The sequence below is a fragment of the Phoca vitulina genome, unplaced genomic scaffold (genome assembly GCF_004348235.1).
Source record: "Phoca vitulina isolate PV1807 unplaced genomic scaffold, GSC_HSeal_1.0 scaffold81, whole genome shotgun sequence".
In the NCBI taxonomy this organism is placed as follows: Eukaryota; Metazoa; Chordata; class Mammalia; order Carnivora; family Phocidae; genus Phoca; species Phoca vitulina.
Genome location: NW_022589784.1, coordinates 2,331,187 through 2,345,451, shown reverse-complemented (window position 1 = coordinate 2,345,451; position 14,265 = coordinate 2,331,187). Strand labels below are relative to the sequence as shown.

General features: G+C 55.4%; 1 protein-coding gene across 7 annotated transcripts in view; it reads right to left on the bottom strand.

Moving 5' to 3' along the window:
- The window catches only part of CELF5 (CUGBP Elav-like family member 5), a 50,342-nt gene extending 40,237 nt beyond the window's left edge, over nucleotides 1-10,105 (bottom strand). For all 7 annotated transcript variants that reach the window (XM_032394587.1, XM_032394588.1, XM_032394591.1 and 4 more), the window contains exon 1: nucleotides 9,818-10,105. In XM_032394587.1, the coding sequence (XP_032250478.1) occupies nucleotides 9,818-10,076 (259 nt within the window). In that variant the 5' untranslated portion in view covers nucleotides 10,077-10,105. The remainder of the gene's footprint in view (nucleotides 1-9,817) is intronic.
- Between the last annotated feature and the right edge of the window lie 4,160 nt (nucleotides 10,106-14,265).

The window sequence follows — 14,265 nt, the reverse complement described above, 5'->3', positions numbered from 1 at the left end:
CCACCCACTTGTCCATCCATCTGTAATCCCTTCATTTACCCATTCTTCCACTTATCCACCCATTGGTCCATCCATCCACCCATCCATTCACCACCCACCTGTCCATCCACCTAGCCACCCATCCATTCACCACCCACTTGTCCATCCATCTGTAATCCCTTTGTTTACCCATTCTTCCACTTATCCACCCATCTGTCCGTCCATCCTTCCTTCCATACATCCATCCGTCCATCCATCCACCTGTCCATCCACCCACCTGCTGTGTTCCAGGCACTATTCTAGGCCCTGGGAACACAGCCGTGAACACAAAAGGCAAAAGACTTCGTCCTAATGGGGTTTCCTAATGGGGGGAGGAGAGAAAAGCAAAATAACATAAAAAACAAAATCTATGATCTATGGTATGTCGGAAGTCTTCATTTTCACAGGGAAAAAAAAAGGAAAGCAGGGAAGAAGGGTTTGGAGCGCTGGAGAGTGGCTGTGATTATAAATCATGTCTGAGGGGAAGCAGCATCGAGAAGGTGAAGGTTGAAAGGCATGAGGAAGGAGCATGCGAGTATGTGGGGGACAAGGAGGCTTCACCAAGGAGGTGACATCTGAGCCAAGACCTGGAGGAAGTGGGAGAGTGAAGCCTGCAGAGATTTGGGGGAACAGCATCCCAGGTAGCAGGGATAGCTCATGCAAAGGCCCTGGGGCAGGACTGGCCTGGTGTATTGGACAAACAGCAAGGTGGCCCGTGTGTCTGGGGCAGAGTGGGTGAGGGGGAGAGAGGGAGGAGGGGAGGGCAGGGAGGGGCGGGTCAGGTCATGCAGGGCCTTGGGGCTGCAGAGAGCACTCTGGTCACTCTCTGGAATAGGGCCATTCCAGGCACTGTTGGGGTGCTGAGCAGCATCCCTGGCCCCCATCCACTGGATGCCAGGAGCACCACCAGTTGTGACAACCACAGATGTCCTGAACATCACCTGGTGTCCCCTGGGGGCAGAACTGTCTCAGGTGAGAACCACTTTGCTAGATCCCTTCCTCTTCTCTACCTCCCCCACCGAGAGCTGATGATTTGACCCCTTAAATATGTCTCCCCAGTACCCTCAAGTCAAAGCCAAGATTGCCTGCCTTTGCAGTCCTTCCCAACCTCACCACTGCTGCCTTCTGGACTCTTCTCTCAACATTCCCTCCATTGCCCTTAACTCCGATCCACTTGTAATTCCCCAGACATGCAGCCTTCAGGCCTCAGGCCTGACTCTGGAATTCCAGCCCCTCCCCCATAGCCCTGCTCTCCTCTATGCAGCTTTTCCCCCAAATTGTGGTAGAATACACATAACATAAATTTACCATCTTAACCATTTCTAAGTGCACAGCTCAGTGGCGTGAAGCACACTCTCATCCTCATGCAGCCACCCCCACCCTCCGTCTCCAGAACTTTCCATCTCCCCACACGGAGACTCTGTCCCCGTGAAGCACAGACTCCCCACCCCCTGCCCCAGTCCCGGCTCCCACCCTCTCCTCTCTGTCTGTGTGGACAGGACTCCTCTGGGGACCTCCTGGGAGTGGGGTCCTGTGGGATGTGTCCTTCGGGGTCTGGCTCCTCTCACTGAGCACAGTGTCCTTGGGGTCCCTCCTTTCTGTCGTGGCAGGTGTCGGGGTCCCTTCCTTTCTAAGGCTGGAGAGTGTTCCCTCGTGGGGACTGACCGCACCGTGTTTATCGATTCATCCTTCAGTGGATGCTTGGGTTCTTTCCACTTTTGGCCGTTGTAAATTGTGCTGCTATGAACATCAGTGTGCAAATAGCTCTTGGAGACTTTCATTCCTTTTGGGTCTGTATGAACTGCTGGCTCATGTGGCTCATGTGTGAGCTTCTGAGGAACCGCCAGACTGTCTTCCAGAGCACCTTCCCGGCTCACATCCCCCCAGCCATGCGCGGGCTCCGATTTCTCCACATCCTCGCAGACTCCCGTTGCCTGGTCTGTTTTAGAACAGCCGTCCTGCTGCGTGTGGGGTGGCACCTCATTCGCGGTACCCTCGACCCCAGGACATCCGCTTTGCCCGTCCCCAGCACACATCACCATCCCTTAGGACCAGCACAGACATTCTGTCCACCTCTCCCAGAGCCGTGTGCTCCCTGTGGACGCACATTAGGTCTTGTGCTCTCAAAACTGGCACATAGTAGAGACTCAAGAAATCGCTGAGAGGCGGGGAGGTAGGTGGATGAAGAAAGGAGCTTGCAGCCCCAACCATCTGTGTGTCCTTGGGGAGGCTTTCTCCCCTCCCTGAGCCTCCATCTCCCCCTGTGGTCAGGTTGCTCTGGGCACCCCCCAGCCGCGGTGGGGCGGCCTCACCTGCTCCCTCCCCCAAGCAGAGGGTCAGGGACAAGGACTCTCTCTCCTAGCCCTCACGTGTTTACCCTGACCGCACCGCCAGGCAATCCACCATCCTCAGGAGGTCCCAGGGGGGCTGGGTGCAACCATGGTGGCAGAAAGCTCCATCTGCTCCAGGACTCTCTGTGCCTTAGTCTCCCCATCTAGAAAATGCAGGACCCAGAGTCCATGTTCTTCAGATTCTGAGCTCCCTAAGGGACCCTGTCTTTTCCCTGCCCACTGCCTTCAAGGGTTCCCACCTCACTCAGGGTAAAACCACAATCCCAGAGTCCTCTCCAAGACACATGAAACTCAGCACAACCTGCCCCATCTCCTCCTTCCTCCCTCCCCTCACTTTCTCTACTCCAGCCACATGGACCTCCTCGCTGCTTCTCCGACAGGTCAAACTCATTCTGACCTCAGGGCCTTTGCATGCACTGTTTCCGGCCCTGGAATGCCTTTCCCTTGGCTTCAGACCCACAGCTTCCTCATCTGTCATTTGGGTCACCTCCTCAGAGGTGTCTTTTGGTCTTTGGCCACCCAAGGTAAGCTGTCACCTTCCAACATACATCCTACATTATCTTCTTCATAGCAACTCAGTCCAATCTAAATCTTACTTATTTGTTTCCCCATTTATTATCAGTCCCTCCTCTCCCTGGGATTGCTTTGTGTCCCCAGAGCCCAGCTCAGTGCCTGACACACAATGGAGACTTGATAAACAATTGTTGACATCTGACTGCCTGGCCATGTATCGAGGACACCTACAATATGAAAGACATCACTCAGAGTCATTACATTAATCACATGATATAAGTGAACTCTAATTTCTACAACTACTCTGGAAGACAGCTATCAATATTCTTTATCTTTTACAAATGAGGAAGCTAAGGCTCAGAAAAGATGAGGTGGCTTATCTAAGATCACACAGAAGCAAAAAAGCAGAGCCAGGAACAGAAACCAAGCCTGTCAGACTACAAACCTGATGGGTCATTCCCATCTACCATGTGAGGAGGAAGGTGGTAAATGCTGGGGAGGTATCCATCTTCCACCCATGCATCCACCCATCCAGGCATCCACTCACCCATCCATCCTTCCATTTTCCATCCACCCACCCATCCATCCATCCATCATCTGTCTACCCATCCATCCATCCTTCCATCTGTCTACCTACCCATCTACTCATCCATTCCCCCATCCATCCATCCACCCATCCATCCATCCACTCACCCATCCATCCATCCACTCACCCATCCATCCTTCCATCTTTCCATCCATCCCTCTATCTATCCATCCATCCAACCATCTATCCACCCACACACCCATCCATCAATCCATTCAGGCTTCCATTCATCCGCTCTTTCATCTACCAGTCCACTCATACATCCACCAACAAATTGTCATCCATCCATTCATCCATCCATCCATGCCTGCACCAATCTACTCCCTTAACCATCTATCTATCCATATTGTAGCCAGCCCACCCTCCCACAACCAGCCACTCCCCACCCTCCCATCCTCTCATTCCCACATGCCCTTGTCCATTCTCATGCTCCACTTCCAAATGGCAAATAAGACACAGTCCTTGCACTCATAGAGCTTATGTGTCAGTGATGATCCTCATGACCCCAGGCCAACAGGACCATTGGTAGGTCAGTGTCTTCCAAACCTAGTAGCCCCTTCTTCTGGCACTGGTCATTTTCAGTCCAAGGACAGCCAGCCTCCCTCAATGGCTTTTACCCTGAGCCTTCATCTCCACAATCACACCTCTTTCTCTGCCTCCTCCACTCCTCTTCCAAAGTGGGTCAAGGCTCAGTTTGGGAGGTTTGCCTTGCTATATTGCTGTGTGACTTGGGGCTGAGTTACACCCTTCTCTGAGCCCCAACTCTTCATGTGACCCATGTGGGGGAGGGGAACTTGGTTCTCTGAGAACACATGTCTGCTTCTTTGCATTCCTCTTTCCCCACAGTGTGGGCTCACCCCAAGGGGAAACTTCCTCTTTTTCCATCCAGGTGCGTAGGAAGTAGGCATATCCTGAATGAGGCTAGGAGGCTGGAAAGAGGCTGGCTATGGCAGGTAGAGAGACATGAAGCTCCCTTTCCACACAAGTCTGAGTTCTTCCCCTGCTCTAAATTTGTCCATGGCTCCCCAGTGCCCTCAGTCTGGGGTCACAGGCCCTGCAGGCCCATGCTCACTCTCTGGCCTCATCTCCCATGTCTCACCTAATTCCTCCTCTGCTCCAGGTATGCCCTCCACACGTCCAGATCTCTGTAAACCCAGCCGCCTCTGCCCACATGCATGAGGACAGGGACGACTGCCTAGCTCACTCTCTGCTGTGTTTCACCTGCATCACTGGGCCTGGGACACAGTAAGTGCTTCTGTGAATAAACAAATGAAATGCTTCTTCTACCAGGAAAACTCCTATTCATCTTTCAAAGCCCCTATTCTAAAGCCCCTCCTCCATGTAGCCTGTTTCCCTGTCCAGTTCCCTCAACCCTGCATCCCTCCCTCTGACCCAGCCCTGACCATTGACTCTAGGTGCTTATGGCCAGCTCTGTCTTGCCATCAGAGGGCTTTCATCCTTGTCTCACCCAGGATGAGACAAGGTCCCAGAGGCTTTCAGGAAGTGTTGGCTGAATGAATGAATGGGCACCTGAGTGAGTATGGTCCTCCTGAGCGTTCCTAATGGCCAGGTTCTCATCTGCCAGTGTCAGGGGTGAGAGAGAGAGACAAGAGCTCGTTCCAGACATAGTTCCTGGGCCCACCCCCAATGCCAGAGCCTCTCAGAAGAGCCCTCAGAAGAGATAAGTCCCAGGTCAGAAGGGGACGCTGGGGCTCCCAGGACCCTTTGCTTCTTTCCCTCCAGGGCAAAACCTCTGCCCCTCCCCACCGGAAGTTTCCAGAGTTAACACTGCTCTGGGCCTTTGCACATGCTATTCTCTGTGCCAAGAACACCTGTCCCCATCAACAGATCCTTCTCACCCTATAGGCCTCAGCTCGGTCACATAATGAGCTCAGCCCTGTGCCGAAAGTCTTAACTACCATTGTGGTCCTCACCTTCCCGACCCCTCTGAGATGGAAAGCCCTGCAGGTCTCCCGATTCTGTAGGTAGCAACACAGTCTGCCAGTAAGATGCAGAGAAACCAGACTCATCTCAATGCCAAGCTCGGAACTGCTCTTTCACGCTGACCACCTCCTCCAGGAAGCCCTCCTGGTCTCCACACCCACAGGGACCGGGGCTGGAGCTCCTCTGGGCTGTCCCTGGAGGCACGTGTTTCCACCATCACAGCCCTAACAGCAATGCCTCACTGTGTCTTCCTGCCAGACTGGGATTTGAAGGCAGGTCAGATCTTGGGGGGCATTTTTATCGGTGTCGCCCAACATCGTCTCCTGGGTCTAGAGTGGGGCCTGGTGCACAGCAAGTGCTCAGTAAATGTCGGTTATATGGGTAGATGGGTCCATGTCTTGTTCACTCCATCGTGAATCCTGCACTGATTCCCGTTCACGTGGATTCCCACGTCCCCACAAACGCCGCACACAGTAGATGCTCAGTCAACCCTCTCTGCCTGAAGGAGGGCAGAGGTGATGCCCCGGTCCCAGCCTGAAAGGCCCCGAGGGCCTCCTAAAAGCCTGTTAAATCAGGGAAGAATGGGCTGCTGGGGAAACTGAGGCACAGAGGGGGCATGCCTAGCTCAGACTCAGGCCCCCAGCACCCCCCACGCGCGGCTCTCACCTCGCCAACTCCTCCCTCGGCGCCCCCCCCCCCCAGGCAGCCCTCCGTCTCCCTGGGGCTGGTGCGCGCCGCTCCAAATCTCATGCCTCAGAGCTCAGCGTGCTCCAGCCTCCCCTCCTGCCGCCGAGCCGAGCAGCTGGTGCTCCCATGGAAACCACAGGCCTCCACCCGGCCCCCCCACCTGCAGCGGCCCCCCTCGCAACCTCCGCTTTAAGACAAATATTGTCATTAACATGCAAATGCATATACGATTACCATAAATGGGGGGCCGCTCGGCAGTGATGGCCGAGCCCTGCGCCCGGGGCAGGGTGGGCATTGATGTTCGGCCCCCCTCGGGAGAGAGGGACAGCACGGCCACGCCAGGCCCTTCCGTGGGCCCCCTCTGAGGGTGCTGTCTCCAGCTGGGGCCTGGTGGGGGGGGACATGGGGATGCTGGCCAGTGGGAGCCCCCCAGGTCCTGGCCTGAGCTCCTGGTGAGGCACAGGTCTGAGCGGAGAAGCGGCCTCCCTGCTCCCCTTCTTCGTGGCTCTCCCTGCCTCCCCCTGCCTCTCCCTGGCTGTGTGGGGGGGTCCTCCCTCTGCCCCTGTTTCTCTCAGTCTCTGGGTGTCTCTCTCCTTCTCCGCTCCTGCTCTGAGTCTCTCTTCGTCTCTTCTTGTGTCTCTAAATCTGTTTCTCCATCTCTCTGTCTCCATCCCTTTCTCTTAAAAACAAAACAAGCCAGCGCCCAAGGGCCTGCCCTCTTTCTAAGGACTGTGTCCTTCCCATTCTCCCCCGACCCTGCCACATTCCCAGAGCCCCAGGCGTGGCTGGACCTCCTGCCCATCCCTTGGTCTTGGCATGAGACCTCACTGCACAGGCCCTGAGGCATCGGGGCGCCTCGTGCCACAGCCCCTTCCCTCCCCAACACCATCTCTGAGGGGCCTGACTCTTGGATCGGGGGAACCTGTCACTCCGCCATCACACAGATAGACTTTTGTATTCCCTGGGCTGGAGGGAGACACGTGGGTGACAGTGGGGGCCCCAGCTCCGGTTGGTCCTTGAGACCCAGTACTGGCCCCTCCGAGCCTCAGTTTCCCTTCCATGTGAAACGCGCTAGTGCTCGCAGCCCACCTCAGTGGCGATCCCTTCAGTGGGGGGCCTAAACCGGCCCCAGGCATGACAGTTAAGGATGAGACGATCACTAGGACGAGGATGATGCTGGGTGGCCCTTGCTGCGTGGGGTAGCAGCAGCATGGTGACCCACTTCACCCCCTCTGGCCCTCCAGCTCCCCTGGTGCCCATCGTCATGGATCCCCTGGCATTCGGGAGGGATTCCTCTCCCCTCTCCCCCTGCCAGGACCACACCCCCGACCCCAAGCTCTCAGGCAGCACCAACAGCGGGCACCTGTACCCTGTTGGCTCCCCGGAAACTAAAGCAGATCAGTGTTGGTGGGAGGCACCTGGACACCTCCTGGACTTCCCATTCATCATTCCACCGCCCTTTGGCTGAGACCCAGAGAGGGGCAGCCACTGGCCAGAGGTCATACAGCTGAGCCCCAGTCACCGGCCTCCCTCCTCGCCACTGGCCCTCAAGAACCCCTCACCTCCAGCTTGCCCCACACCCCAGCCTCCCCTCACAGGTGAGGCCCAGCCAGACTCAGCACAGGTGGGATCAGGAGAGAGATCCATCCTTGACCCTTGGGTGTCGGAGAGTGGATATGAGGGCAGGCGCCCTGCCTTAGCCCCAGGTCCTGTTTCCAGGGCCCCTGGGAAGTGGAGGGTGACAGGCAGGTGTCATGGACACCCTGCTTCCTAATTTTCACCCTGCTGGGAAAGCCCCTGAGGTGCCCCTAATCCAAGAATCTCCAGCCAGAAAAACATAACCACACATTCAAGGGGCCCTGCTCTGCGGACAGTGGGGGAAACTGAGGCTCCAGCCACAGTCCCTCACTTCTTCCTGGCCAGCGGGTGGGGGGAGCTCCAGGGGAGATTTTAAAAATGGGAAAAAAGGAGAAGGAAGGATCACCCAGTGTGTCCATCTCCTGCACCCTATTAGCTTCCCGATCCAGAGCTCACCGACAGCTTTTCAATTCAGTATTTGGGGGCCGTGTGGACACCCCCTCCAATCTCCATCAGAAGCTTTCTAGAAATGGGCCCTTCAGGCATACTAGGGGTAAGGGCTTGTGGAAAGAGCCCTCCATGCAGCCGTGGACCCCTGAGCATGACTCATGGGCGAATGGAAACCCCCTGCCCTCTTAGTTCACATAGAAGAATTAGATTGTCCAAGCCCGATTTTTTTTTTTTTTTTGGTGGTGGTTGGATTTGAAAAGAGGTGGGGGATGGGAAGGGTTTCCTTTCTCCCTCTAAGATACCAGCTGGAGGGTCTAGCTACAGTAACAGGCCCTGGCTCCATCCCACCAGACTCTCCCTATGGCCTGCCCCAGTCCATCATCTATCTATCCATCCATCCATTCATTCATTCGCTCATTCATTCATTCATTCATTCAACAAACATGTATTCATGCTTCCTATGCCTGCAACAGGGAGGAGGATGGAGACAAACGATCTGAAATAGGTCATGGGCCCTGGCCCATCCCCAAGGCGTCCCCAGGGTCTTGTCAGGGGTGTCCAGCACAAAGCCTTCACTGTCCCCACCCTCAGTCGCCAACACCTTTACAGGAGAGCCTTCAAAGCTACCGTAATTCAGACAGTGGGCCCATGACTGGAGCCCAGGGCTGGGGCCACAGCCCCTGGGCACCTCCTCCCAGCATCCCATCAGAGAGAGAATCAGGTGGGAGGGAGGTGGGCAGGCCTCCCCCACTCCTCCTGCCTCCCACACTGGGCTCCCAGGTCGCCCACGCCTCCCTGTCCACCCTGGGATCTGGGCTCTGCCAGATGGACAGTCCAGGCTCATCGTCTTTGGCCTCAGACCTCAACACATTGCTAACAGGCTAGGCCAGTTTTAACTTGAGCCAAAGGTGGAGGCAGGGAGGGGGAGGGCAGAGAAATGGAGGGGGGACGCTGATCCAAACAGAGAGGATGGGCAGGGGGGGAGGGCAAACCATAGCCTTTTAACCACCCAAGGCTGGGGAGGCTGGCGCCACCCCCCAAGCCTGGCTCAGCTCCCTGATACCCCCACCCCGCTTTCTTTGTAGTTACCGATTAGCCCAGGGTCCTGGGCATCCGTGTCCCCTGCGGCTGGCCGGACCTGCCCCGCTGGCCTGGCTTTGTGAAAATGACCAAAGCAATGGAGTCCAGAGGTGCAAACTTCCCCGACGGGGCCTGGGGAGGCCGAATGAATGGGGGGCGGGGAGGGGGGGGTGATGTTCAGGCAGCTCCCCCAGCAAAGGGGCAGGAAAGAGTGGGTGAGGGAGGGAGGAAGGGGTGGGGGTCCAGGGGGAATGGGAGGGAGAGGCAGAGAGAGAGAAGGATGTTGGGGGGGGAGAGGATGGGAGGTAGAGGGAGATGGGAGAGGAGAGAAAAGGAAAGAGAGAGGGAGAGGGAGAGAGAGGATGCCGGAAGGTGGGGAGGGAGGGAGAGGGGGCGGAGGAGGGGAGGGGGCCAGCTCGAATCTGTCAGCTGCACCCCCAGAGGGGGGAGGAGGGGTGGGTGGGAAAGCGGGGGGAGAGATGATGCTGTGGCAGAGGCGAGCAGAGGGAGGAGGTGAGGAGAGGAGGGCTGGGGGATAGAAGATGCCGGAAGGTGGGGTGGGGAGGTCGACGGAGGGGAGGGGAGGGGAGGGAGGGGGCCGGGCGCCCACCTTTGTGCATGCCCGTGTAGGGGTCTTTGAGCACCGTGAGCTCGTAGATGCGGCCGAACTGCTCGAAGAGCGGCTTGAGGTCCTTCTCGTCCAGGTTGCGCGGGATCTGGCCCACGAAGAGCTTGATGGCGTCCAGGTCCTTCATGCCGTCGGGCTGCCCCCCGGGGGGCTCGGGCCCGCTGCTGCCCACGGGCGACGGCCGCGTCTGCAGGAGCTGCTGCTGCTGCCGGCGCGCTTCGCTCTCCGTCAGGCGGGCCATGGCGGGCGCGGGCGGGCGGCGGGCGCGGGACCGAGCCGGCGGCGGCGGCGGAGGGCGGCGGGCGGCGGGCGGACTCGCAGCTGGAGCGACGGACGCCGCCTCCCGCCTCCCTCCCGCCCCGTCCCCGCGCCCTCCTCCCTCCTCCGCGCGCCCGCTCGCTCCAGCATCAGGACCACAAAAGGGCGGCTCCGCAGCGGCCCCTGGCGGCCGGAGCGCGCCGCGCCGCCGCGCCGCCCCTCGCGTCCCGCGTCCCGGCGCCCAGGGCCGGCGGGGAAACCGAGGCCGGCGGGCCCGCAGCCGCGCCTCCTGGCTGGGGGAGCGCCAGCCTGAGGGCAGGGCAGACCTGGCTTCCAGGGGCCACCCGCTCCTCCCGCTGCTGACGACAGGAAAATACACTAGAAGTGGCGCACGGTTCTATAGGGTGCCTGCTTGGCGTGGACCGGGCTGTCCTTGGCACTTTTAAGCCTCTAAGTCAATAACAGTAGCAGTAGTACTAATGATAATATCAGCGACAAAAACCCAAAAAAGAACACTTCGATAATAACCATGTGCCAGGCACTGTGCTCAGTACTTTTAAGTTTATAACTTACTGAATAGAAATAGCAACCATCGTCGGGGGTTTCAGCAGCAGAACCCTCGAGCGCGCGCGCGCACACACACAAAACAAAAACAGAAAACAAACAAACAAACAAATAGCAACCATTGTGTTTTTATCAGCAGCAACCAGAAGTAACATTTTTTCTCACACTTGCTGTGTGCACATACTATTCAAAATATTTCAAAGGATATTGACACATTTGGTCCAGCTGCTCTAAGAGTATCATGTCACCCTGCCTTCAAACTCTCCAAAGATGTCCCCAAATTAAAGCCCACGAGGCCTGTAGGACCTGCCCCCTCCCCTCCCTGCCCCCCCCCCCCCCCCTCTCCCTCACCTGCTCTGCCTCAGCCACACAGGTTTCTGTTCCTCCAGCACAGCAGGCGGGGTCTGCCTCAGGGCCTTTGCACGGGCTGTGCCCTTTGCCTGGAATGCCATCTCCCAGATGGTGCATGGCTGACTCACTCACTGGATCCTCATCACTTTCTCTCTCCATCTTCTCTAAAATCATTCAGCCATTATCATCTCCTTTCTCTGGCTTGCTTTTTCCTCCATGGTATGTATACCCTTTTAACTTAACTCTAATATGCTATATATTTACTTGTTTATTAATAAACCACAGAGCTCTTTCCAGGTGCCAGGACACTCAACATGTAAGAACTCATTCAATCCACACAACAACCCCCCGGGTGGGTGCAAATAAACAGATTCTGACAGACTATGTTTGGTCGGTGGAGCATGGGACTCTTGATCTCGGGGTCATGAGATTGAGACACATGTCGGGCTCCTTGCTCAGTGTGGAGTCTGCTTGAGATTCTCTCTCCCTCTGCCCCTCCCCCTGCTTGTGAGCACTCTCTCTGGAGTGAATACATAAATCTTAAAAAAAAAAAAAACTTTCTAAAAAAATAAATAAAAAACAATGTGATATTTAAAAGATCAAAATGCAAAAAATTACAACGAACAAGATATCAAAATTTTAAATAAGCACAGAATTAGTATTACTGAGTTTTCCCATTGGCTCAGCATGGCACTGTTACTGATCCTGATTTTAATTTTTAATTTGTTTTATTTTTATTTTAAATTAAAAATTCTGTTTTAAAACAAAGACAGGACCCGTAACAATGCCATGCTGAGCCAAAAGGGAAACTCAGGAATACTGATTCTATTTAAAGTGTTGACATTTTGTTCATTATGGATTTGTTGGTCATCAGTGTTGACTTTTTAAAATTGCATTAAAATAATCTTTATCTTGATGACTGGGTTTTTTGGCACCCCCTTAAACTTTCTCCCCAGGTGAGCTCACCCTGGTCCCTCCCAGCACAATCCTCAAAGCAACCAACTGTAAGAAGGGCATACTGTTTCTATACCCACTCTATAGAGGGGGAAACTGAGGCTCAGAGTGGTCAAGTCACACAGAAAGAGTGCTGGGATTTGAACCCAGCCAGCTGACTCTGGAGCTCACACACTTCCCGCGATCCCACACCATCTTCCTCACGCTACAGGTAGCTAAGCCTTGGTTTCCTTAATTGTCAAGTGACACCAAAGAGTGAACAGGGGAACGTCCCTGGCATGAATTCAGTGAGCTAATTGGTGAGGCTTAGTATAGTGCCTGGGACATTCTTAGCACTCAATGAATGGCTATTATCACGACTGTTACCAGCAGCCACCTGCCGAACCACAAACAGGAGCAGGACATCAGGGTCGGCTGAGAAGCAGGGGTGGGGGGTGGTCAGGAGTCCTCCTACCGCATCCCACCCCTTGGCCCTGCCTGGCCCCTGGTTCTCAGCTCAGCCCCAGGATGGGCTGGTGGAGCAGGGCCGGAGACAGCTTCCGTCTCCATGGAGACTGGAGGACGGTGCCCGAAGCCCTGTGGGTCTCTGATGTGCCAGGAGAGTCGGTAAAAAGGACAAAAATTAAACCCAGCAGGCACCCTGTGAGCTGAAGATGCACTTTCCTTAGCCTCTTGCTTCTACCCAAAATGAACTGGGGGGTGGAAGGGAAGGGGCTGGAGAGAGCCTAGTCCAGCTCCCGTCTGGCCTTGGGGAGCTTAAACTCAGCGTTCCACCTTCTGAGCGATACTCAGCCCTGGAGTTCATTCCCTGACCCAGCTGGTGCACCTCAGGCGGAGCAGGGGTGGGGGAAGGGCAGGGAAAACAGCCTGTGCATCTGGAAGCATTTGGAGCCCACGAGGACGCTTCTCTGAGTTGTTTCCAGCCGGCGGGCGGGGGAGGGGGGGACCTGGTCACAATTGGCATCATGGCAGGGGTCCCGCCAGCTGAGACATTACTGAAGAAGCAGAGGGTGGGAGCAGAGCCCGTTGGAGAGTCCGGGTGGGAGGCTTCCAGCAAATCACTTGGCTCTCCCGTCCTCAAGGCCCATCCACGCTGTAGCCGGGGTCATCTTCCACCACAAGGATGGACACATTGTGGACGCTTGGGCTGCAGGGAGCGTGGGCGTGCAAGTATCTGTTCGAGTCCCTGCAAATCAGCTTTTTTTTTTTTTAAGATTTTATTTATTTATTTATTATTTAGAGAGAGCGTGAGTGCACTTGTGAGCACAGGGAGGGCAGAGGGAGGGAGAGAGAGAATCTCAAGCAGACTCTGCGCTGAGCGTGGACTCCATCTCACAACCCTGAGATCATGATCTGAATCGAAACCAAGAGTCGGATGTTCAACCTACTGAGCCACACAGGGGTCCCTCAATCAGCTCTCTAAATACAAAACAAAACACAACAAACTTAAATAAATTGATCTTAAAGGCTGGGATGCCTGGCTGGCTCAGTCAGTTAAGTGTCTGCCTTCGGCTCGGGTCATGATCCCAGGGTCCTGGGATCGAGTCCCACACTGGGCTCCCTGCTCTGCAGGAACCCTGCTTCTCCCTCTGCTGCTCCCCTTGCTTGTTCACTCGCTCTCTCTGACAAATAAATAAATAAAATCTTAAACAAATTTTATCATAAAGGCAAATCTACATTGCTGCCTTAAAAAGGAATGAGGTTTATTAGATATGCGGTGAAAACCATATTTTTTAGGAGGTTTAAATTGGACTCTGGCGCTCTTACTCTTGGTTCAGAAGGGCCATCAGCAAGCATTAGAGGTGTGAAAGACCCGTTAGCACCTGAAAGACTTTCTCCTGACTTCAGTGGAACCGCAAACAGCTGGAAAAGGTGGTCTTTCCATCAACCCCCCAAATCACAGTGGGAGTCCCACCTTTTGGGAAACCCTGGATTAGGGGACGGTGCTCTAACCCTAACAAAAGGTGGTTTGTGCTGTGTGGCCCTGGGTGAATCACCTGAACTCTCTGGGCCCCAACTCCTTTATCAGTAAAATGTGGGGAGGGGTGGTGGCAATTCTGTAAAACGGAGCTGTGAGGCTCACATGATACCGTGGATGGGTAGCGGGGTGAGCCTCAGCCCCGTAATAACGGTGTCCAAGAAACGCTGAGTTTTTAGACTCTACAAGTTCACTTAAATCCCGATTCTTGCCCCCAGCCTTCCCCTGGCCGGCGGGAAACCCTGGGGCTGACATTCCTGTGTCAAAACCTCCTCCCCGGGGCCGGGGGAGGGGATGGGGTGTCTCTTGGGGTGATGGAATATTC